The sequence below is a fragment of the Monodelphis domestica genome, chromosome 1 (assembly GCF_027887165.1).
Source record: "Monodelphis domestica isolate mMonDom1 chromosome 1, mMonDom1.pri, whole genome shotgun sequence".
NCBI lineage: Eukaryota > Metazoa > Chordata > Mammalia > Didelphimorphia > Didelphidae > Monodelphis > Monodelphis domestica.
Genome location: NC_077227.1, coordinates 112,427,828 through 112,454,499, shown reverse-complemented (window position 1 = coordinate 112,454,499; position 26,672 = coordinate 112,427,828). Strand labels below are relative to the sequence as shown.

The 26,672-nt window shown below is 39.7% G+C and overlaps 1 protein-coding gene across 17 annotated transcripts in view; it reads right to left on the bottom strand.

The window, feature by feature from the left end:
• The window catches only part of STN1 (STN1 subunit of CST complex), a 60,732-nt gene extending 38,145 nt beyond the window's left edge, over positions 1-22,587 (bottom strand). For 5 of the 17 annotated variants that reach the window (XR_008913389.1, XR_460414.2, XR_008913388.1 and 2 more), the window contains exons 1-4: positions 21,985-22,166; positions 21,227-21,424; positions 18,405-18,500; positions 11,141-11,209 (exon numbers count right to left, since the gene is read on the bottom strand). Coding sequence is in view for 13 of the 17 variants with exons in the window: in XM_007479079.3 (XP_007479141.1) it covers positions 11,141-11,209; positions 18,405-18,500; positions 21,227-21,359 (298 nt within the window). In the remaining 4 variants the exon portion in view is untranslated. Of the gene's footprint in view, positions 1-11,140; positions 11,210-18,404; positions 18,501-21,226; positions 21,425-21,520 lie in introns of all 17 variants that reach the window. The other 12 variants (XM_056804491.1, XM_056804447.1, XM_056804459.1 and 9 more) reach the window with 6 other exon arrangements.
• Positions 22,588-26,672: the final 4,085 nt, after the last annotated feature.

Below are 26,672 nucleotides of genomic sequence, written 5' to 3'. Positions count from 1 at the left end.
CAAGCTATGTGATCCTGGGCAAGTTACTTGACCCACAGGGCCTTGTCTTTACAGCTATTTTGCACTGGAACCAATACTTAATATCAATTCTAAGAGAGAAAATAAGGGTTTTTTTTAAAGGGAAAGAAAGGAAAAAAAAGGTACTAGATTCATATTGAAATCTGTATGTTGGGAGAAGGCTATGATGATGAAGATGGTATGATATTATTTTCTGTTTTCTTCTTTTTCTTAATGCTCTCTTTGCACTTCTATTTTAACTATGTTATTTGTTTATATACATATATATTTTAAGTATATAACCTTTTGTTACCTTACTCCCATGTTGTGTATACTGGTGGTAAGATTCCAGTGTTCAGAAATAATAGTTGGTCAGTCAAAACCAGTTACAAGGACATGTAACTTGTGAAATGTTACTTGTATAACACTGAGATGTTATACGTGAAAAAGAAGTGTGTCCTATATATTAAATATTAAACTATAAACAATGTAAACATATCCAAATCTTCCTCTTCTTGGCTAACATTCATAGATATGTTTTCAATTATAATTCATGTTACTCATTTCAAGCTAATGGCACTGTAACTTACCAACAGTGTTTTAATATACACTTGATAACAAAATAGGGGAAACTAAGAGGGCATCCATCAGTTGGGGAATGACTGAACTAATTTTGGCATATAACAGCTGTGCAAATAGCAAAGAAATAGCAAAAGGGACAGTTCCAGAGAAACCTGGGAGAACCTGTATGAACAGAATGAACTGAACAGAACCTGGAGAACAATTTATGATATTAAATAACAATAACTACACTATTTAAAAAAATAAAACTTTGAAAGGTTTAAGTATTAAGCAATGATCAACCATAATTTCAGAGGTCTAACAAGAAATCAAACCACTCAACTCCTAACAGAGGCAATAGATTCAGAATGAAGAATCAAATCTCTTATTTTTAGACATGGCAAATGTGGAAATTTGTTTTATTTGACTATAAATATTTGTTACAATAGTTTTTTCTCTCTTTCTCCCAAACACCATCACACTATGGGAGTAGGAAGAAGAGAAAATTGATATTTGATCATTAAGAAAATTAAATTATAAAAATAAACATTTGTTGTCTAATGTGGTATTATGAGAAAAAGTACCATATTTAGAGTTCACAGTCATGGGTCTAAAGCTCTGCTCTTTTAGTATCCTTATGTAAAAGCACAACAGGCTTGGCTGAGTCAGGAAGGGGAAGGAATGGCCAGCCGTAGGAAAACAACTGAATCCAAAGGCCGGTGATTGTCCCAGTGCTTCGTGCAGGGTTGTAAAGGGAGCCAGATAAGGGACAGGAAGCTGGGGTGTCTTAGATCAAACTGGATCACATTTGGTGGGAAGAATGCATGCATTGAGAATGTGTGGAAGGCCCAGGGCAGCTGCAGCCTTAGCGTTTGGTCTTGGCTCTCTTCCCCTGTGGGTCAGCACTGGGATACATGAGGCTGTCCCTGGTATCTGCTGCACCAGGGTCATGGCTCATGCTCTCCCAGACAGAAATGAGGACATAAATAATAAAGCTGGGGTGCCTTATGAACTATACTGGTTAAGCTACTACAGATTTCTTACTGAGAAAAGGGTGTTTTGTGAGCACAGGACACAAGAAACAACTGCAGTCTGGCTCCTGTCACATTGAATGGTCTGGATGAAGGGTGGAGAGGGCAGGAAATGGTGAACCATTAGCAGCTCTGCTCACAGGGACACACTGCGGCAGCCCAGCTCAGCCGCTGTTCATTTCCTGGTGGCAGCATGAGATGTTTGCCTTCCTTGGGCAGTGACTACTCTTTGAGCCTTTGCAAGTGACAAAGCACAGAGAGTTTTTGTTATTGGGAAAGGAGGAGGGACCATACTGAATGTCTGATGCCAGGGGGAAGGAGGGAAGCCCTCTGCTGGGGACTATCAAAATCTTGAGGCAGAGATGGACATACGGGTTCCACGTGGATATAAGGCAGGAAGGCAGATCATTGTTCACACATATTAACACGTTTCACCAATTTATAGCCACCCAAGGATAAGCAAAAGTAGTATGAATGGACATTTTAAAGGAGAGTAACAGGGTAAGAGCAAGAGCAGTCCTGGAGAAGGAGATAAGCATTAAGATGTGTTTGGAACCTTTCTCCTCCTCCCTGTGAATCTTAAAAATTCTCAGACCCTACTTCAGAACACTTGGTTAAGACCATTCCCCATTTTAAACAATGAAGGGACTTAGTCAGGAATGTGAGAACTCTAACATTACTCCACCCATACTTAAGCATACTTTAGGGGAAGATAAAGTTGTAAACTCTTTACTGAACAATGAAAAAAGTACTTAACTCATACTTATAGTGAGGCAAAAGCCTTAAGCTAAGTCTATTTTAGATCTAATACAAAAAGGTGCTAAGTACCTATAAAGGCCAGGCAACTTACAAACTTGCAAGGGGCAAAGAGGTGTGAACTTACTCAGAAGTTTTAGTCTACCCAGAGAAGTTGAGAACTAAAGAAGGTGTGAATTAAGAATGGTCTGTCCTTTGGAAAACGTCTACTGTGATTGGTAGATATGAGAACTTAGGGGAGGTGACATAGGAGAAAATTCTCTTTAAAAGGAGCTGTCTGAACCAGTTCAGGGAGTTCAGGAGGAATTCAGCCTTGGAAGCTGAAGTGGAGCTCAGGAGCTGAACTGGTGGGTCTCTCTGAACACTAGAATCTTGCTTGGGACAAATCTTGTGGTGAGTGGATAAAAGACTGACTGATATCTCTCTTAAGGCTTAAAAGCCTAGGCTGGCCTAGATCTTTTCTCATTATTTCCTCTTACTCTCTCTCTCCCTTTCATTAATTCCTTAATTTGTATTAATTAAAATCTCCATAAAAACCCAGCTGACTTGGGTATATTTAATATTTGGAAATTTTTCCCTGGCAACCACTATATTTTTTATTTGAAAACCATATTTTCGCGGTCACAATTTATGCCATCCTCTCTTTTATCTGTAACAGTTTATGCCAACCACTGTTACATCCCCACATGGCAGGGGGCCACATCAGAGCATTACAATCACTGTCAGATGTGGTCACTGTACTGGTTGTTTTTGCTCAATTGTTTTTCCTTTACTACATGGGAAGGTTAGACTTTGACAGCTTGTCAAGTGTGCACATATTTCCAGAAATGGCTGTGATGTAAAAACAAAGGGCATCAATAAAACTGTTTTTAATAAAGGTCATTTTTTTTTAAGACAGGGCATATCCCTCTCCAGATAATCTGGCATGTCTGATGGACACATCCAGATTAAAATATAAAATCTTGTTTGGCTTTTAAAGCCCACTATAAGCTGGCTCCTTCCTACCTTTCCAATCTTACTCTCCTCCAAAAACTCTGTGGTCCAGAGACACCAGCCTCCTAGTTGTTCTTTGTACATCATACTCCATCTCTCTACCTAAACATTATCACTGGCTATCTCCCATGTCTGAAACTCTTTCCCTCCTCACTTCCCTACCTTCCATTGACTCTTGGCTAAAGTCCCACCTTCTGTAAGAAGCCTTTTCTGGTCTTCCCTAATATGAGTGCCTTTCCTCTAAGACTGTTCCAAATTTATACTGACCCACCCAACCACCATATATATGGGGGAGACAGATAGACAGAGAAAGCGAAAGAGAGTTTATACATCGCTTTTTGAATGATGTTTTCTCCATTACACCATGAGCTCCTTGAGAAGAAGGCCTACTTTCATCTTTCTTTGTATCCTCAGCACACAGCACATTGCCTTGTCATAAGTAAGCATGTAATGAACACTTAACTTGATAAATTGAAACAAAACAGTGGAATAGGAGCTGAATTTAGGACTAAGAAAAGATAAGAGTTCAGACAGTCAAGAAAGCCCATAGAGCAAGGAGTTGAATGATACACAGTTTGTCACTTAAATAATATTGCTGAATCAATGTTTAAAAAATAAAAATCACTCTTCATCTCTCCCTACTTGTCAAGATGTTATTTCTTAGATTCCTTTTTCAAACCAATCTAAAATATTCATTCACTTAGTCCCTTAGAAAGCAAAATTATATGCCCTCATTTGCTTGGTGGACTGCGGTAACTTCTACTTCCTTGTGTGTTTACTTATGTTTTACTTATAATAGGTAGGCAAGGAAGCAGGGCAAAGGGGAGAGAGAATTGGGCCTCGAAGCTGGAAAAACCTGTTCCTTGTGGGAAAATTCTTTTTACTGTACCTGGTCATTCCATACCAGCATCTTCTTTTCCCTAGATTCCAGAAGAAGGAGTCACAGGGGTCATGAAATAGTTTTTAACAAGATGTGGAGTCAAAATAGGCAACATTGAAAAGAATATTCACATTAACATCAATTTCAACAAAGTATGGATTTAAGTTATTTCTTCCCCAAACTGTTATTCAAAGTTGTCCCAACACATTTAATAAAGTAGTGATTTCTTAAACGGTATTATGGTAAGTCTTATTTGTCACCTTTAGAAGCCATAGTAATTGAATTGACTTGATTCTGTTCTGCTGGTTGAGTTATCTAATTTTTAACACAATATAGAATAGTTTTAATGAATGCCACTTTCTGAGATGTTTTCTGATCGAAAGAGACTAAGGCCCTCTGATTTCTTAGATACAGCCCAAAGATTACAAATCTGTGAACTCTGGATACTTGGGTACCCCTGAAGCTGGCTATTAATAGGGTTCTGCAAACCAGAAATGGGCAAACAGGCCTCCAAAGACAGAATGTTGTGTTATATATCTATGGATTAGTATTTTCAAAGCTATGTAGATAAAATACAAGTTCATTTACAAGCCCTACTGAGTTCCTATTAGATTTTTGTGCTTCCCTCCCTCTCTCCTCTCTCTCTCTCTCTGGCCTCCTGATCCTGGAGATTCACTCTAATAGTGCTATGGTCAGTCATTTGCCTCTAGCCTGGCTGCAGGTCAGAATCTCCAGCTCAAGCTTGAGTGGATTCACTTCCCCAAGAGAAGGGTCTACACAAGCTTGTGCTACTATGCCTTGCTCACTACCTATTTCGTCAATAAAAATGGATACTAATAATGTAACTGCTATCATAGCATGATTTCTGAATTTTTTTAATGTTAAAAAGGGCTCTCATACTTGAAAGGCTGAAAGCCCTGGCCTATATGATAATACAGAACATAGCAACTTTGAGAATATGCTGGGACCTAAATAGGAGTATTATTTTAAAAGATTTAATTTATAATGCTATCAAGTTATCTTGCTAAAATATAGCAGTATTCTTGACCTGAAAATCAAACCCACTCTAAAACAACAAAACTAAAGGATTAAGTCTTCTTAAATTTAGCCCTAAAAAGGCAACCTAAGCTGTCCTCTCAAAATGGCATGTCTTCAGGAGTAAATATTTTACTTTCAGGTGTTAATTGACATGGAAGCAATTTTAGTCTGATAATAAAATTGTTCCTGAAAAAGATTTTTCTAGGATATTTGCCAATAGGAAGGTTTTTAATTGAGACCAATTATATTAAAATAAAAGAATGAGCAGTTAAATGACTTCAAAAAGAACATTACCATATGCATTGGTTACCTATAAAGTCTTACACTCCAGTGTCAGACTCTGGCATGGAGTAACTGAGAGTTGTCTGGGGTATTGGAACCAGATAGCAAAATGGCAGGTTCTAGTATGCTGGCCTTCAGTATAGTTCAGGCAATAGATTATTCACTTTTTAAGGACCAATCTAGTTAAAAAAGCTCCTCGCCTGGAGGCTGGCCATGAAAGGGGAGACACTGTGGTGTAATGGAAAGGGTACTGGATTTGGAGTAGGTTTAAAACTCAGCTTTTCTATCCATATGACTTTAGATGACAAATATTTACGGTACATGTGTTATCTCACTTGATCCTTATAACACACCTGTGAGATAGGCATTATTTTTAGAATTCTCAGTTTTTGGATAAGGCAACAGTCTGAACAAGGATAATTGATTTGCAAACAGCTAGTAAGTGTAAGAGGCAGAATTTTTTAACTCGGACCTTTCCAATTCCCATTAACTATCTATTTTGCCAGTTATTTGCCTACTCATATGATCTCACTGGGCCTCAGTTTCTGTATCTATAAAATAAGAGGGTTTGTTTCAGATGGCCTCTTAATATCCCTGATAGCTCTAAATCAATGAAATAATCCTTTCTGGTGCTCCTACTGCTTTGGCAGTGATAGAGAAATAATGGCAAAAAGGAGTCACAGGGTTCTAACAATCACATAATTTTTAGATTCTACACATGAAAATAACTGTTAATACTCTATGAGACCTATAAGTGACCAGACTGAATCCTATGAATCTCAATAGTCTCATTATAAATGAAACCAGAAGTTAAAATGAAGTTGCAAATAAAAAGGCTTGATCACAGTTCTTCATAGAAAGAAAAATAAAATGAGTTAAGATTTTTTTGTGTGTATTCAAAGGAAATTACAACTATCATTTTGTGGGATGCCTGATTATCTCCTATTGCAGCATTCATGGAAAGCATTTACAAAAAAAAGATCATCAAGAAGATCATAGGTAACCCATGTCAACACTTATTTTAGAAAATTAGGAAGCAATGAAATTCTATAAAAATTCAATACTTGAAAAACGAAATCAACTTTATTCAAAGACTTCTCACTCTCTTTTCCAATTTCCCCATTGAGTGAAGCATATTTCTGTATCTAATTGTGTGTGTGTGTGTGTGTGTGTGTGTGTGTGTACTCTTCCTTCCATTAACTGGTTCAGATAAGAGTAATGTACAAGTGTCAGTCACTCTCCCTTCTCCTTTCTCCTTGTTTGTAGAAACTTCTACTTGCCCACTCAATTAGGTGAAATGATTTCCCCTAACCTTCCTTTCTCTTCCCCTCTAAGACATTTCTCTTTCCTTCCCTTTCTATTCTTATTTCAAGATCATTAAGACAAACCAGAATTAGAGAATCAGTCCCAGGCTTTGTCTAATTAGGCTTGCTGTGTAACTCCTAATGATGATAGAATTTGAAGAGAGGAAACCTTGTGCTTACTTTTCTATGAAATCTTTATCAGAATAATCTACATATTCATCAAGGTTATCCTAAATGAATGAGTATGAAGGGAAAAGGCAGGATTTCATAAGGTAAACTCTATAAGTCACATCTTTAGTCACCCAACAGACTAAAGTGTACAGAGAATGAAAAGATTCCACGGTGCTTAATTGTTGACTATAAAAAGGCATTTTCTTGGGCAGATAAAAATGTTTCCCTAAAAACTCTCCTTTAACTAGATGTCTAGTATAACTATGCCAAGACTGTAAAGATTTCCTGAAAGATGTAACAATAGTCATTAACTCTGAGAATTCTGATTATTACTATCAAGTGACATATGGAATTTGCCTCTCTGCTCCTCAAAGGTATTTGTCGCCACTGTCTTAAGAGGACATTAAGCCTGTAGCCCAAATGGAAAAGGGATTTCCTCTATATTCTTCCTTACATGTGATCCTGTACTAATTTCATCAAGCCCTGGAATACTGTGAAGACACCTAAATGAGATCCATAATCACTCAAAAGAATTTGGCATAATTATGCATACAGGAAACATCTGTGAAGGAAGAGAATGAAGAAAGCGGATTTTGCAGGCATTCTAATGGACAGCCCAAAGAGACAGTACAGAACACTACATTTGGACAATGACTTTATCCTACATTTGACCAGGAATAAGAGCACAAAGCTGGACTGCCAATGAGAAACTGACTTCAAGTTTGTTTCTTTTTTCCTGAAATGAAGGCTCACTTTCTTGTGGAGAGAAGGGTACATGACATGAGCTCATAATGAAAAAAGTCAGAAGATCCAGATCAATACAGCCAGGTGAGAAATGAGATGTCTGAGCTGAGCGCCCTCCTTAAATGGAAGATTTAGAGTTCAGGGTCTCATCCTCCAAAAAGAGGGTCAGTGCCAAGAGTCCCAAGGCTGTTGAAATCTTGTATGATGAAGAGTTTTTTCCAATAATGAGCTTCTTGGGGCACAGTAGAAAAGTTGGAAAAAATACTAGAATAGTGCAGTCAGGTGAGAAATGAAAAATGTGAATAATTTCATCAGAGAACTTAATACATGACCAGAAAAGGAAGGTGGGTGGGGAGGTATCTTCTAGTCACAGAGTAAGAATGAGGATTAAATGAGTGTATAATCTGTATACTTCATTTGTATCCAAAATAAAAAAAATAAAAATAGTGAAAACAAAGGCCCTCTACTATCATCACTCAGTAACCTCTCTTTTTTTGGGGGTCCCTCAATTCATATTTTTTATCCAATCAAGTTTCTGATGGCTGCTGTCTAACTGGTCTTAAAGAGCCATCCTTTTTTTTTTTAATGAAAGCTAGAAAGAACTTGTTTCTTTCTTTTTCTTTTTTATTTGAAAATTTTTATTTAATTAATTGATTTAGAATATTTTTCCATGGTTATATGATTCATGTTCTTTCCCTCCCCTCCTCCCACCCCCATCCCATAGCCAATGAGCCATTCCACTGGGTTTCATATGTGTCGTTAATCAAGATCCATTTCCATATTATTAATATTTGCATTAGGGTGATCACTTAAGAGTCTACATCCCCAATCTTATCCCCATTGACTCATGTGATCAGGCAGTTGTTTTTCTTTGGTGTTTCTACTCCCACAGTTCTTCCTCTGAATGTGGATAGTGTTCTTTCTCATAAGTCCCTCAGAATTGTCCTGGATCACTGCATTGCCACTAATGGAGAAGTCCATTACATTCAATTGTACCACAGTGTATCAGTCTCTGTGTACAATGTTTTCCTGGTTCTGCTCCTTTCACTCTGCATCAATTCCTACAGGATATTCCAGTTTCCATGGAATTCCTCCACTTTATTATTCCTTTGAGCACAATAGTATTCCATCACCAACATATACCACAATTTGCTCAGCCATTCCCCAATTGAAGGGCATCCCCTCGTTTTCCAATTTTTGGACACCACAAAGAGTGCAGCTATGAATATTCTTGGACAAGTCTTTTTCTTTATTTTCTCTTTGGGGTACAAACTCAGCAGTGCTGTGGCTGGATCAAAAGGCAGACATTCTTTTATCACCCTTTGGGCATAGTTCCAAATTGCCATCCAGAATGATTGGATTAATTCACAACTCCACCAGCAATGCATTAATGTCCCAATTTTGCCACACCTCCTCCAACATTTATTACTTTCCTTTGCTGTCATGTTATCATGCCATCATTTTTAAATAAGTTCAGTGCCTGGCTCACAATCTTTCTCTCCTCTCCAACAGATGTCCTCATACTAAGTAACTTCAAATACCTATTGAATCTCCCTCAAACACTTTATCCTCTCAATTTCTCAACTTACTTCCAAGGACTTACCACTTTAACCTCACTGGTTACCCAATGAGATGGTCACTCCCTTGATCATCACCCACAAGTGTTCCACATCCATGATCATGAACTCTGAAATTCTTTTATCTGGTCAAAATCTATTGTCACTATACCTCTCTCTTTGCCTTTCATTCACTAAACCTTATTCTTCATCATCACTTGAGCCTTCAATGCCTCAACCACTCAGTTCTTCACACTCTCCTCCTTCCCCATCTTTATTCTTTGGTGAACCAGTTCAACTCTATACTTCCCCTTCTTCTCCAGTCTCTTGTCTCTTCATCCTATTGCTGCACTTGCCCTGCCAAGCCTCAGTCTTGGATTACTCCCACCATGTATTGCTTTCATTCCTATTCAGCTGTTTCTGAATGAAGCTGGAAAATATCATGGAACCTAGCTGAATGAATATGTTATAAATGTATGTTATATAATCTCAACTGTGCCCTTATTACAGCAAGGCAAACTTTTTACACTTCCCTAATTGATTCACTATTCTGCTCACCACCGCAGTTTTTCCAAATGTTTCCATCTCTCTTTAAACCGTTCAAGGATCCTCCTTCCCCTATTCTGTTAGCTGGGAATTTTGCCTCATATTTTACTGAAAAATCTGGGACATTTGTAGAGAGCTCCCTCTTCTTTCCTGCTTCTCATCCCATACCACTAAGATGCTTTCTACTCCCATCTCCTCTTTCACCCATGACTCATATGAAGAGGTGGTCCTTTTTTCTGCCAAAGCAAATCCCTATCCCTGCATGAGTGATTGATCCCATTCCAAACTGTCTCCCCAGGCAAATTGCTCCTTCTATTATCCACACTCTCATTTATCTTCAATTTCTCCCTCTCTACTGTTTGATTCTCGACTATCTACAAACACAACCATATCTTTTCCAACCTCAAAAAGCCTCACTTGACCCATCCATACCTGCTAGCTATTATCCTATATGCTTCTTCCTTTTCATGGCGAAACTCTTTGGGTATAGTTATCTATAATCAATGCCTCCATTTTCTTTCCTCTCATTCTCTTAACAACCCTCTATAGTCTGTCTTCTGATCTTGTCATTCAACAAAAACTGCTTGTTCCAAAGTTACCAGTGATCTCCTAATTGCCAAATATCAATCTTCTCTTTTAGAAAATTTTTTGTTTGTTTTAATGGATAGCTTTCTGGGATAGAAGGAAATCTAGGTAATGTAAAAACTAAATATAGCAATAAAAAGTTATTTGCTAAGCAATATTTTTTAGATGCTCCCCAAAAGCTAATATTCTATCTACTCATAGATAATAGAATTCCTGGGGTATTATGTGGAGCACATAACAGATCAGAGATATTGATGTCATGCCAACTCAAGACTTTGTAAAGCTTAGTTTTGCTACCATATAGGTAAATGATACTTCAAGACCTTCGGTCAATCAACATGATCTTATGCTGAAATGGAAGAGTTGTTCTGTCCCACTCAGTAATTGTCCTAAATATCAAAGACCCCTAACTGCTGGACTTTCACAACATTCTACTGCATTCCCATTAGCACTGATAGAAATGAGCCCCAAATAGATGGAGAGAATGTCAGTGAACAAACCCGACTGGTTATACTATACTACATTATCAGTTTTTGAAGCAGTAGCAGAAGTTTTAAATGTGTCACTGATAGCTTACAAAACACAACAGACTAATGTGAAAATATAGGCTTAAATACTGTTTTGATTCATTTATACAAATAAAATGTATTGATTAAATCAAAGGTGAATAAGTGTGGCCAGTTAATGTCATCTTACCTGGAAATGGCTTAGTATCTTGTGAGTTTTTCCAGCAGATACAGTTTATAACCCCTGTACTGTCATCCACTACAAGAGAAATGTAAATACAGCAGATCAGAGATGGTGGTTTTCCTCATATGGTAAGCATGTTATCATAATACCTTTGTGCTTTTGTCAGTGACAGTGAAAAAGGTCAAATTATTTATATTTTTTCCCAAGAGATAATTTCTTAATTCCAGGGCAAAACACTTACTCAAATTCTCCTTCCTCCAGATAACATTTCTTACCAGATCCCTAATACAAACCACTTATCTGTACATGTCAAAGTTTGTACCCATGGTAAATATTTCTCTTTGAACTCTGCTGATTTTTTGCATTCTAGAAAATTAGCTACATAAATTGTACAATTTCTGTACTCCACTAACCTCAGACATTCAATATTTTTGCTTCCCAAATAATGCCCTGGAAAATAATTTGTACATCTTAATCCAAAGGGCTCAAACAGATGAATTAGCTAAGACAAAATATATCAGCATAATTATTTAAACTTACAATGAAAAGAATAAACATCAGCCTAGACTCTTGGGTTTTGTGCTGTCTTCTTATCATTATGATGGAAAAGGGTCTTGAGAAACCAATTGAAGCCCTTACGCCTCCATACTGCTTTCTGAAATACTTTCTACTCCTAACTTTACCTACTACAGAGAATGTGAGAAAAGTACTCTGAGTTCTTTAGATGAAAATGACTATAGAAGAACAAAGTTTTGTTTTCATAAATACATAAACACATTATTTCACATTTATATATATATGTACACACAAATAGACAAACTTTCATTATTCCAATTAAAATAGCGCAAGTTATAAAAATATTTTGTTACAGGCCCTCTCAGTTCAACAGAAGGGATGGAATGAGTTGAGAGAAGTAGGCAAAGCCTTTTTGGAAAAGGCAGAGAATATCTGATGATCCTGACATATCAGAAGGCAATAGGCGACAGAAAGAATACCTTGAGACATTAGCCCAGACATTTTCCAGGGTAGAAACATCTCTGCCCAAAAGTTATCTTAATTCTTATGATGTTGGCCCAATAAAGAAGGCCCAAGCTTCAGCTCTGTCACTCCCTTACTAGATAGCCTGCAAGGTACCATTCTGGGAAAAGTAAAAAAAAGGTAGAGACTGACATTTGATCATTAATTTGGTTGCCTTATTTTTTAAATTTTCTTTATTACAAGCTTAGGAATCATCATATAACAAATATTCCAAAATACAAAGAACAAAAACCCTATTTATGAAACCATGAATACTTGGTACATGAAGCTTGTTTTTTTTTAAGGGGATTTAAATTTTTTTCTTTTTAACTATGAATTTAAAAACCATCAAAGAACAAAGTATCTTAACATGCAAAGGAAAAAAAGGAAGGATCTACCTATGATTTTATCAGTGTGAGGGACTTCCAGTGTGAAAGAAAGAAAGTAAAAAGTAAAAAGCGCTCATTAAAGGCCTATTTTGTGCCAGGAACTGTGCTAAATACTTTACAAACACTATCTCATTTAATCTTCACAATAACTCTAGAAGGCAGGTGTTATTGTTACTCTATTTTACAGTTGAGGAAACTGAGGCAGGCAGAAGTTAAGTGACTTCCCCGGAATAACACAGCTAGTAAGTGTCTGAGGCCAGAACTGAATTCCAGTCCAAGTTCAGCATTACCTAAGATGACATTTTTACAAAACAGATACAAACAAGATGGACTGTAGATAATCAACAGAGAGAAGGCGCTAGCATTCAGGGGGATGAGGAAAGGCTCCTGGTAGGTGTGATGTCAGTTGGGACTTGAAGGTGGCTAAGAAGCCAGGAGACAGAGATGAGCCCAGAAAGGATCCCTGGTGAGAGGGTGGCTAGTGAAAATGCAGTCAGGAGATGGGAGGATGTTGAGTGCATGATGAGGCTAATGCTGCTGGAATGCAGAAAAGCTGAAGGGCTGGAGGAGGAGCCTGAGGCAGGTTATGAAGAGGTCTGAATCCCTCGGGACATGGTGGGAGCCCCAGAAGTTTACCAAGCAGGAGGGTGACAGGGCCAGGTTCACACCCTGGGAAGATCAAGCAGCTGAGTGAAGAGGAGGCTGGAGAGGCTGGGGGCGGGCAGCCCAAACAGCAGGTCACTGCCATAGGCCGGGGTGGAGCTGAGGGCCAGTGTCAGAGGAGAGAAGGGGGCATACGGAAGAGAAGTGAAAAGACAGAACCAACATGATTCACAACTGATCGAATTGGGGGGGGGGGGAGTGAAAAGATAAAGACTAGAGGGTGAGGTCAAGCTTTTTGTGACTGGGAGGAGGATGGTGCCCTCCAGAGCAATAGGAAAGTTAGCAAGTGGGCAGGAGGAGGAGTTGGGAGTTCAGTTTTGGACCTGTTGTCAGTGTGGTAGAACACGGGATACAGTGCTGGAGCTGGAGTCAGAAAGACCTGGGTCCAAAGTTGACCTGATATTTACCAGCTGGGTGACCTTGGCAAGTCATGTAACTTCTGCCTGCCTCAATTTCCCCACCTGTAAAATTGGGATGATAATAGCTCCCACTTTCTCAAGTTTTGAAGATAAAAGACGATCTGTGCAAATCGCTTTGCAAATCTACAAGTACAACATGAATGCTAGATAGTATTAGTTATAACTATAGGCATCCAGTTCAAGATGTCTGACAGGCAGTTGAGGACATGGAATGGAGGTTAAGAGAGATGAGGGCTGAGGATGATGTAGGAATCGTCAGTATGGTGAGTCGTTGGTTTCAGTCATGTCTGACTCTTTGTGACCCCATTTGGGGTTTTCTTGGCAAAGATACTGGAATGGTTTACCATTTCCTTCTTCAACTCATTTTTCAACGAGGAAACTGAGGCCAACAGGGTTAAGTGACTTGCCCAGGGCACACAGCTAGTAAGAGTCTGAGATCAGTCTTGAACCCAGGAAGAGGAGTCTTCCTGACTCCAGGCCGCCGGTGAGATCGCCAAGCAAAAGCATTTAGAGAAAAGAGGAGAGGGCCCAGAGCTCCGGGGGCCTCCCAGGGTCAGTAGGCACCCCTGGAGGACGGAAGACCTAGCAAAGCAGACAGAGGAGGGCTGCTCAGAGAGGAAGGAGCGCAGGTGGGGCAGGTCATGGAAACCTAGAGAGGAAGGAATATCGAGGACAGCAACGACCAGTCCCAGAGGCTGGAGGCTGGTCGAGGCGGCTCAGGAACAAGAGAGGCATTCGGTTTAGCCATTCAGAGATCCCTGGGACCTTGGGAAAGAGCAGCTTTAACTGAATGCTGAGGTCAGCGGCCAGACTGTGGAGGGTTAGGCCGCGAGTGGAAGGGAAGCAGAGCCCCTCTCATAGGCGCGTTAGAGACCCGGCTTTTGGGTTTTTTTTTTTCACATCTCTATCACTACCCACAAGTGCCCCGCTCTCCCCCCACTGATGCGCCATTGGAACAAATCAGTAATTTCAAGAAAAACAAATCAACACATGGGCGAGGGCTGAAAATGTATGTTTACTCTGCTTGGCCACGTTGTCTTTAGAACTATCTCACATGGCAACTGTAGGGTTGGCTATAACATGTTAGGCTGGTTATTTTGCTTCAGGACAAAGAAATCAGGGTGGATTCAAACTAATATCAAAACACAGAAAACAGAGACCTCTCTTTTCTTTCCCTTTTATTCATGACTTTTGCATGTGGAAGGACACCGAGTTATTCTGGTCCTGTGACCCAGAAAACAGCAGATTGGGATGGCAGCAGCCAATCTAGAGGAAGCCAATCCATACTGGGTGGGGAAACTGATTTTTTTTTTAATTTACCTTCCATCTTATGATCAAACTGGTTCCAAAGCAGAAAAGTAATAGGCAATAGATGTTAAATGACTTGCCCAGGGTGTCATGGCTAGGAAGTACCCGAGTCCAAATTTGAACCCAGGACCTTCATCTCTAAGTCTGGTTCTCAATCCACTGAACCAACTAGTTGCCCCTGACAAAGGATGTTTTGAAATTTTCAACAAAGTGATAATAAAGAACAAAGAAAATGAATGACAAACCAAGGAAGAAGCTGGGCCAGAATTGCAATCAGCAAACAAAAGCACCTAGACAAACGTTTTGCTTCCTTCATTAGAGTGTGAGCTCCTTGAGGGCAAGGGCCACGTTTTTCTGGTTTTCTCTGTATCCCCAGTGCTTAGCCAAATGCCTAGTGAGTACAAGCTTAGTCACTGTGGGTTGACTAACGTCTGTACCTTATAATACATCTGGAATTCTCTCAAGTTTTCATCTGGAGACAAGTTAATTTCTTGAAGCAAGAAGACTCCAACAGAAAATGCCATTTTAGGCTGTTTTCACGGTAGGAGTCATGTCCACTGAGGACATGGCAAAGGCCACCAGCCTTTCAGCCTCTCCCCCTAGATCCTCAGTTCCAGCCTCCCCAGGCCACTGTGGCTGAATGGATTAGAAGAGGAGGATCCCAGCGCTAAGTGAGGCAGGACTCTCCCGGCTGATGCAATAGCCACTCCTCTCCAGGCTGGCCCTGGCCACCCTTTGTTTTCAGCGGAGAGACAAGTCAAACAGTAGGAGCAGGAAACAGCCCAGTATAGCTCCAGAGTGAGTCAGGCTGACCAAAGCTGAGGAAAGAACAGGGAGGGGCAGCCTGGCAGGTATTCTCAAAGCTAAAATAAGGCCTCTGGACGGCAGGGCCATAATGAGCTTTGACTCAAGTCAGCGGGACAGATTAGGCTGGGAAGTTATTTTCATTCTGAATTATTTCACTATTCCCAACACAGCCCTCAAAGGTTGTTTTTTTTTTCCTTTTGGGAAACTCACATTCTGGGAAAGTTTATTCAAGTGTAGTCAAATACCCCAAATGCCTTCGGTCTTGATTTATTTTATGGGACAGATGATATCCTTGTTTAGATCTATGTAATGATTCTTTTTTTTTCTTTTTTTTAATATATTTTATTTGATCATTTCCAAGCATTATTCGTTAAAGACATAGATCATTTTCTTTTCCTCCCCCCCCCACCCCCCATAGCCGACGCGTAAGTCCACTGGGCATTAGATGTTTTCTTGATTTGAACCCATTGCTTTGTTGATAATATTTGCATTAGAGTGTTCATTTAGAGTCTCTCCTCTGTCATGTCCCCTCAACCTCTGTATTCAGGCAGTTGCTTTTTCTCGGTGTTTCCACTCCCATAGTTTATCCTTTGCTTATGAATGGTGTTTTTTTCTCCTGGATCCCTGTAAGTTGTTCAGGGACATGTAATGATTCTTTTTAAAGATCCCTCTTGCTCTTCCAGCTGACTGTCCACAGACAGAGTTACAGTACAATATAGAAAGAATGCAAGTCAAAGGCCCTGGGTTCAAATTCTGGGTCTGCAGTGGCTTGTTATAGGACCTCAAACAAGTTCCTTTGCTTCTCTGAGCTTCAGTTTCATCATCTAAAATTGGATATACTATTTCTACCACAGACCTTACAGGGTGGTTAGGAGGATTGAAAGAGAATGTCTACAGTTTTCTATAAAAGTCAGGATCAATTAGCAAGGCTAAGGTCAGAATTGGCACCTTAATGCTCTCAGTCCGCTGGACTTAAAAAGAAAACTACAAAACAAATGCTACTGACCTTTCCTTTGGAGTGACTAACGGGGAAAAAATGGAGTATTTCAAAGAGAAAAATCACTTCAATGCAAATCACAACTGTTAGAAAACACCCACTACAGAAACGGGGAGATTCTTCGTTTTCTCTAGGAGCTCCGGGGGGGGGGGGGGGGCAAGGAATTGGCGCATGCTTCTCTCGTTTTCCTACAGAACCTCTGACTTGGGGCTGGGCACAAAGTAGGCCTTAAAGGCCTGTCCAAATGAGCAAGCTGGCAAAAACCGAGGGGGTCTTGCATGCTTTTTTTCCCTATAGGTATACAACTATATAACATTAAAAAGAGAACCCTGGCCAAGAAAAGTCTCAGTAGAGAATGCCTGACAAGACAATCTATTCTAGAGCACAAATAAAGACAATGAGAAGAGGCAAAGGGCATGGGAAAAATTCTGAACACCCACACCTCGAAAGTATAAAGCAATCGCCAGCTAGTAAATCGAATCTATGTCAAAGATACCTGGCGTAATATTTTATCTTTTTTATTTATTGCCACTGAAAGATACTACAAACTCTTATGACCTGGATCCTTCTATCAATTCCCAGACAAAGCAAAATATGAACAGTATACCACACACAGACACACACCAGAAGACTAAAAATGAGGCCACTTGTCCAGCCTTCTGGAACCTTAAATCAAAAGTCAAGTTCCCCACAGAAAACTCCCAACTCCTTTGATACACCAACAACAGTAGGCTCTTCCACCTCTGTGATAAGCATATCTAGCCACTACCGTGTTTTGGTAGGATGCCTCATTGATCATCATCATGACTGTAATAACAACTCATTTATATGGCACATTGTAGCTTACAGAGTACTTTGGGGCCACTGGTCTTACCCAGAAGTTTTATTTCTTTAAATGCACTAGAACTTTAAAAAATTTGAAACTAGGAATTTTCTGTGGAAAAAAAATTTCCATAATACAATGGTTGGGACAACTAAGTGATTCCATGGACAGGAAGCCAGGTCTGGAGACAGGAGATCCTGGGTTCAAATATGGCCTCACACACTTCCTAACCATGTGACCCTGAGTAAGTCATTTAAATTAAACCCAACTGCCTAGCCCTAAACACTCTTCTGCCTTGGAACAGATACTCAGTATTGAATCTGAGACAGGTAAATATTTTTTAAAAATAATAATAAAATATACTGCCCCTCCTTCCCTGCCTTCTTTTTTAAATTGAAAATTTTTATTTAATTAATTTAGAATATTTTCCCATTGTTATATGATTTATGTTCTCCCCCCCCCCTTCCCTTCCTTCTTAAGGAGACCATACTGAACATAAGTTAACCTTTTCATGATTCCTCAGGGTCTTCATTAGGATTAATTTTCATAAATGCTGTAATATCTTCAGTGGCTAAGGATGTAAGCAGGAAGGCCTACCTACCCTGACATTAAATAGCTCGTGTTCTCTAACTTCTTTTCAAAGTCTATGCATGTCATTTCTAAACTGTCACCACTCGTTGCTGATATCCATGTTTATTCTAATTTGTGCCTTACTTTCCCCAGTTTGAAGAGAATAACTCCCAAGAGGTCTCTCTCACAAAGCCCAGCACACGTCCATTCCCCATTTGGTCTGGCCAAGTGGAGGTACAACTGTCACAAAAAGACAAGGGAAGAGAACTGATCTTACCTCCATAGCTATAAAATGACTCTTTCTCTTTCACTCCAACTACTGTTCCCAAAATATCCACTTGTTTTATTGGGTGTCCATTGTAAAAAAATACACCTGCAAAAGAAGTAACCAGGATGGCAGGGTTTCATCTTTCATATATCAAGCATGAAATAAATTATATTGGCAATGTACCATCAATGACATTTTTCTCCTATGCTATCACATAGTTAAGTATTCAAAATCCAGCCTTAAAGATTAGATTCAGAGTTGGTAGGAAACTCAGAAATCATCTGGTCCTATACCCTCATTTTAGAGAAGAGGTCCTGAGGCCCAGAGAGGGGAATTCATTTGTCTAAGATCACTCGGGTGAAAATGGCAGAATTGGGGTTTTAACCCAGGTTTTCTGAATTCAAATGCAATATTTTTCCCACTGCCCCACTTCTGCCACTTGGGGAATGTCAGAGACCAAGAAAAAAAAAATGAAGTAATTCAAACAAGGACTTTTCCATAAGTTAGAAATTAATTTAAGGTGGTTGAGACTAATACCAAAAGAAAAATATGAAGTTTACTTTATTGACTTTGATTAACTTGAAGAAATCAAAATGTACAACTTTAATGTATGAATCCTAAAAATATCAATAAACTATTCTATAACACAGACATACAGTATTTGGGAAAGTATAAAAAAATGGCCTAACAACAAAAAGTAACCAAGGGAAGTCTTGGGTCGATCTGTATCTGCCAGTGTTTCTTCTGAACGTTAGTCACTGTTTCTTGGAATACTTCCTCTTACAAAAAAAAATATGAATTGTGTCATCTTAGCCAGCCCTCTGGAGCCAAAAGAAGACTGCTTCACTCCAGGCGTCTGGAGTAGCTGTCACATTCCTTGGGCCTCAACAGGGATCCTGAGTGGAAAAACTTCCTGGTACATGGCCTTGATTTTTTTTTAAGGAAATGTTATTTCTAGTTAGTTAAATACCAAATAGCACCTTTTATAAGAGATCAGAGTGCATTATTGATCTTAAGCAATGTTTAGACTTTAAACAAAAGTTAGCAACAGATTTATAATTCTAAGATTTTTGTCATCCTCCCCCCATCTCCCAGCCTAGCACATCTACAATGGGTCTTTTTCCATATGGGTGGCATTTGGTATGATTTAGCTTCTTCCTAAGGAGATGAGCTATGAAGAATCCAAGACTGTTCTGGAAAACAGATGCCTGTGGGGGAGACTGGCTGTCTTCCAACAGGAAACAAGCAAAAAAAAAATACCATTTCCAACAATAATTAGGTATGGTATAGTGAAAATTAGAACGTAAGAGGCTATCTAAATGTTATGGGTATATAGACCTAGGCCATAAAAAAGCATTTAGTAGGCACCTATGTGCCAAGCAATGTGCTAGACTCTACTAGGGATAAAAATATAGCAGCTAACATTTATATATTGCTTAATAAGTGCCTGGCACTGGTATAAGCACTTTATAGCTGATCTCATTTGTTCCTCACAACAACCAGGGGAGGTAGGTGCTATTATTCTCCCTATTTTACAGATGAGGAATTGGGGGCAAACTGAGGTTAAATGACTTGCTCAAGGTCACAGAGTTTTAAGATATCTGAGGCTGGATTTGAACTTGGGTGGAATTTTACCAACCTCACCACCCAGCTTACTCTCAAGGATTCTTACATTCTGTTGAATACCTAAAGTTAATCTAGTGGATAGAGTGTAGGAGTTGAGTCAGGAAGATCTGGATTCAAGTCTAGCCTCAGATGTGTGATCATGGATGGGCAAATCAGTTAACTTTTCTGAACCTCAGTTCTATCTATAAAATGGGAATGGCAACCTCTATAGTACTTATCTGATGGCTTAAATTAAATATATTATGTGATGGGGGAAGCTGGGTGGCTCAGTGGATTGAGAGCCAGGACCAGAGCCAGGAGGTTTTCAGACATTAAAGCACTACTGTACATGGCATTTATTTTATAGCATTATTACTGCCTCACCAAAATGGCAAAACCCAACCCTAGGATAAACCTGCCTTTGAAACCACCAGAGCTATAAGTAGGCTTCCAGCTTGGGTCCCACTTCTTAAAATAAATACAACAGAACATATAAGTTGGGAAACAAATATTCTTGGTGAGATTCTGACATGGCAGAAATCTTCCACTGGAAGGAAAAGAATTCTTATACTCATGTTCACTGATCAATCTTGCCCCTAAACACCTATTTATTTGCTGGTAGGCAGATATGAGGTAGTATGGATATGAACATTGACTCAGAAGCACAAGAGCTGGGTCTCCTTCCGGTTTAACCAATGACTAATTATGCAGGTTGGGACAAACCTACTTGCACCCCTCTGGGGCCATTACTTCATCTATGAAACAGACAAAATCTAATCACAGGCTAATTGTGCTGTAGAAATGTGAGCTATTATCCCATCTTTGATAACTTCTGTGGAAACCTCCAAGTTAAAGAGAGCCAGCAAATACTAAGAGAAAGAAAAGGGCAAGTGGAAAGGAAGCCAAATGGAAATTTAGACAACTAAAAATCTGATCAGACTACAAAGTACAGGCAAGGTTCCCTCCTTAAAAAACAATTCTCTTGTGTTGTTTTACAGGTCTCTAAATAAACAAAAATAAGTTTAATTTGCTCCTGAGCTGGGTAAAAAGTGCTAGCCATCTTCACAGGCACCCAGGAACCATTGCAACATTTTCAAAATATCTCTATGCTTTGCCAAGTACCCAAGTAAGCACTTAGCAAACTTCATGTTGACAATAAGACTTGGAATCACCCTTGCAGCCGGGTAAAGGGCTGGTTGTGCCAACTGTCCTCGAAAACGACATACCTGGAGCTTGCTGGGACTCTTTGATGTTCAGGATATCCTTCACATACAATTTTGCAAAGGCTAAAAACACAGGATCCAAACCCCACAAAAGGGATGGGGTCTCCTCTTCACATTCTCTGGACTCCGGCTGCATTTGAAAACTGGATTATCAATTCCAATTAACCCTGAATAGTTCAGGATCGCCGATAATAATGCAACCTGGATGCATAAAACAAAAATAAGAAACTATGGGATGGAAGTGGAGTTGGGAATTTGGTTAATTTACAGGATCACAATTATAGAGGTGGAACAGACCTCAGAAGGGAAGTCTCAATTTGCAGATGAGAAGCCTGAGGCTCAGAGATTTTTTGTGACCTCATAGGATCACAGATCTACAGCCGGAAGCAGCCATGCTACAGAGGCCATCTTGCCAGCCCCCTCATTTTACACCAAGGATCACGGTCTTTAAGTAGCTGAGTCAGCCTGTGAGCCCCGGAATCGTCATTTGACTTCTCCCTTTTGAACGTATTGCATCTTAAAATAGTATTTCTAAATTACTGAAACCAACATAATTTAACAGCTTGGCTGTATCCCCCATCAAGCCTTGTACCCTTGAGGCCTGCTCATCCAAATCTTATGCTTCAGAGACTTTTTTAAAGAGTTATCCTCCGACCACAAACCTGCTAGGTCCACCTCCCCACCGGGTCGGTTTCATAATTAGGAACTTGCCCAGCCCCCTTGGGCTGAAATTAACAACTAGGAAATGGCCTAGCACCTACTTTGGAGCGATTTGATGGAGGCCGCGCCTTGGGCACACAAACCACTTTGGCTTGGGTTAAAAGACCCGGGTACCAGGAGGGGACGCCTGCCGCTGGCACGTGATCTCAAGGTCTTTTCCGGCCTTCCCCCCACCACCACCCCCCAGCAGCTGGGTGGGGCCCAGCCTCCCGCGATCTCTCTTTATTACCCTGCCCCCGCCAAGAAAAGGGGAAATGAATAAGGAGCCCTTGCCCTCTAGTCCCGCCTCCCGGCGCACGCACGCTCCCGACCTCTGACGCGCCGCTGGAAGACGGGGAGGCTGAGGTCCCCGGCCGACCGCGCCTCCTCCACCTCCCTTCGCCCGTGGTTGAGCACTCCCCGGCCACAGCTCTCCCTTAGCCATTGGCTGTTCTGGGGAGGCCGCTCGCGAATCCTGCCAGATTTCGCCCCTAGCCCCGAAGCCCAGCCCACTTGGCTTGCTTCTTCTCCGCCCCTCCTCCTGCGGACTCTGGGAATACAGCTGAATGCGTGCGCTCGGGTCCGCCTTGGCCCAGCTCTCTGGCTTCTTCCCTTCTCCTAATCCTGGTCGGAGTCGAGGCTGGAAGCAACGGCTTTTAGTACCCCGCCGGCACTTCAAAACCACCACTGAACAAAAAACCTCTGTGGACAAGCGAAGCCACCCTATTCTGTTAGGGTCGTGGCTTGGGCGTGCCCCGCGCCCTTTGAACCACTTTACTTCTCATCTTTACGTTTTTCTCCTGGGGCGGGGGCAAGGGGCTCATTTTCCTCTTCCCTATCCCCTTTAGCTAAGGGGGCTAAATGTGCTGTTTTATTTTTGTTTTGTAACCGTCTGGGGTAGGTTTACTTCTTTAATCTTGGAAGACCCCCTGGCAGAGGATAGGGAAGGGCCGGCCTAGGAGCCGGGAAGCACCATCTCCCGACCCATGCCAGACCCGTGCCACTCGTTTGTGACCCTGGGCAAGTCACTGAAGACAGTAATTTGCCTTTATTGGTGTTGATAAACCGGTTTTCAAAACCAGTGTGAGCCCAGAGAATGTGAATAGGAGACCCCATCCCTTTAAAAAAAATTGTATACCCCATCCCTTTCGTGAGGTTTGGATCTTGTTTTTAGCTTTTGCAAAATTGTACTTAAAGGATATACTGAACATCAGAGTTCCAGCAATTTGTATTGGTAGAAGGTTATCTCTAACAAAGAAATCAGAAATCCAGCCCCTCCTGCGCTTAATAATGTAAATCTAAAAGAGCTTCCATCACTTCCCACCAATTGTCCCAAATTACAATAATTCACCTGAGCACCATCCTATACAGTATCCTAAACAAAGCTAGACAACTGTCTGTATTTTGAGGAGGGATAAGTGGTTGACAGAAGAATTAAACGTAAAACCATTTAAAGTGGAAATTGGAGAATGGAATGAGAATGTGTGCAATTAGAATGATGGCAATTAAGTGAATCCTATACCATTGCATGAACCCCAGCAACCTTCCTGGTAGATTTCTGCATTGCCTGACTTAAGCAAGGGTCCCAAATGTATAATTTCGGATTCCAGGATCTTCCTTAGAACTCTCCAGAAAATGGATGCTTCTAAGTGACAAGAGTCAGATGGAGGAGGTAAGAGACAGGTTGAACTACATTTTCCTAACCACATGCATCTGAACCAGGGTGGGGCAGAAGCAGAAAATCACTAGTTGTGTATACTTAGAGCCTTTGGATAATTAATGAATTACTCCCACAGGAATAGCAGAAATAAGTTACCAAGGGAGCATACTGGCAGCTCCCCCAGAACACCTAGTTTGCATAAAGGAAGCAATGTTCATCTGACTTCAAAAATTTATTAAGTGTTAAGGACCAGTGTAAGAAGTACTAGAATGAACTGGCCTAAGGAGTAAAGATCATTATACTGAGGGAGGTGCAAAGTTTAATTCAGATCCTGACCTTCTTTTCCTAGGGCTTGAAATGGATACAAGATGCTTGAAGTCTGGTGAGGTTTCAGTCTGATATCTATCTGCATACAATTCAAAGAAGTAAATGCAAAAAATTAGACATGATAAAGGATTTCTTATAAAATCCATGAGGATAGCAACCTTATATTAGAGAAATTTTTATTCTCTATCTCCTTAAATTTCAGGAAAGTGCTTAATGAATGTTTATTGGATTGTATTGAATTTGACTGGAATCAAGGATTTTTTAAAATATTAGAATGGGTGATAAAGGAAATTCACAGAATCTTCCTCCTTTGGGGACTTCTCCAACATAAGTTTTGGGGTGGGTTTCCTTCGGCCAAAATGAACCATGGGTTCCTCTGACCTTGTAAGGCACTGTATAACATACTAATGCACTTATGCCTGTTCTAATTTGTGTTATGCAGATAATTATTCCTCACCCCTAGTCCATAAACTTCCAAAACCCAGTAAATATGACTTATTGAACTTTATATATTTCTCAGCCCTTAACTCAGATATTTACAATTTTTTGAATTTGAATAGGTGGGATAGTATTGCATGAAAGAAGTTTTAGTTATTTGAGAAGTATTTACAAGTACCTAGGTGATCCCTTAAAATATCTTCAGCCTTGGAATTCTGCAATTCCACAAAGTAGGATTTGCAATGCTCATAAGCATATATCCCATGATAAGACCTAAACTCTTTAATTGCTCATCAAAAGTAACTAAACATGTTGCCCTGAATTCCACGTGGAATATAGACAATGATGTAAAAAGGAAGGGTCATGAGATAGTCACCAGCTAAAGTGAGGGTTTGTGCATATTTGGGAGCCTTGGAAGACAGAGGTGGAAAAGTAGTTTGAGGCCAGGCTGTAGGCCTCAAATAAAATAACAAGCTAAAAAGGGTAGACTTTATCTTGCAAAAGAGCAGGGAACCAGTGGTGGTTACTGATAAAGGGAATAATGTAAATAATTCAGCAAATATTTAATGAGCACTTATGTTTAAAGCACTGTGCTAGGCACTTTAAGGACATAAATATTAATGTTATGGTCCTTTCCCCTTGAAGAGTTTACAGTCTAGAGGATAAATTGGAGGCAGGAAAACTTTCTAGAGGATAAATTGGAGGCAGGAAAACTTGGGGAAATTACCACAGTGATTCAAGCATAAGCTAGAATGATTTTAGTGAGAATAGATAAGTAAAAGTAGAGTCAAGAAAAAAATTGATTGGGGGGGCACAAAGTAAAGGATAGGGAAGAATAAAGATTTCAAGATGGGAATAACAAGGAGAATTAACAGAAATAAGGAAGTATCTGTTTTTGAAGGACATGATGAGTTTGTTTTTATCTTAGCGTACAATGGATGCTTAATCAGTGATTGGAGCAGCTAGGTGGCATTTGGATATAGTACTAGGCTCAAGAAGTTGAATACAGCCTCAGACATTTCCTAGTTCTGATCCTGGTCAATTCATTTAACCCATTTTTGGGGGGGAAGGGGGGCTCAGTTTCCTCATCTGTAAAATGAGCGGGAGAAGGAAATAGCAAAGTATCTTTGCCAAGAAAATTCCAGATGGGATCATGAAGCTCTCACATAACTGAAACAACTTAAAAAGAATAATACTATGTGATTATTGAATTTAAATGAATAAACATGTTAATTTTGAAGTGAATGAAAAATATCCAAATGACCCTGTTTAGTATGTAAGAAGCCAGGGCAGAAATATACATATTAAGGCTGAGTACCTAATTGCATAGAAGTTACAGTTTAAATCATTCAGGTTAACAACTTCAATTCAACAAATATTTGTTGTCATTATGCCTATTGACTATGCCTATATGTCATATTGTCTAATGACAATAATTTACATTACTATTATACTGGAGATCTGAAAAAAAAGTAGGTAAGTTCTTCAAAGAACAGTTTTATCAATAAAAATTGATAATGTAGAAACATAACAAAATGTAGAAAAAACCTTTGACAAAATGGAACACTCGTTTATGCTAAAATCCTACAAAGTATAGACATGGAGATTTTTAAAAGCAAGGCCAAAAAAAATCTACCTAAAGCTAAAAGTTTAATTCCACTGGAGAAGGAAATAACAGAACATTCCTTTACCAAGAAAAGCCTCTGGACAGTATGGCCAATAGGGTGATAAAGAGTTGGTTACAACTGAATAATAACAAAGCTAAAAGCAAGAATTCCATGCAATAGGAAATACTAGAAGCTCTCCCAGTAAATACTAGTGAAAAATAAAGCCTTTCCCTATTATTATTCCTCACTCCACTTTGTGTCCGTTACTCTGGTTTCAACTCCTCAAACAACATGGAGGGAAATTATCTTTATATGCTGGTGAACTCGTTTTTAGAAAATCTGAGAGAAACAACAAGGAAACTGAGACAATAGCTTCAGCAAAATTGCATGCTATAAAATCTATAGAAATCAACAACAGTTATATTTTATAACAGTAACCAAAGTCAATAATTGAAAATGTAAGAGTTAAAATTGGTTTTGTTCAAATTGAGTTATAAAAAGTTGTTGTGGTCACTGTTTATAACAATTAACTTTTTAAGTCATGAGGCTGTTAGTAGCTTTAGTAGCTTTATTACAGCAAAGTAGAGATAGTAAAGAGAGGGAAATGTAGGAAGGAGGTACAAAATATTCCCTAGCTAAATACCCTATAATTGCCAATCAAGGGGAATCTGGCTCAACTCTGACAAAGGCTCCTTCAGGTCCCAATTTCTAACCAGGA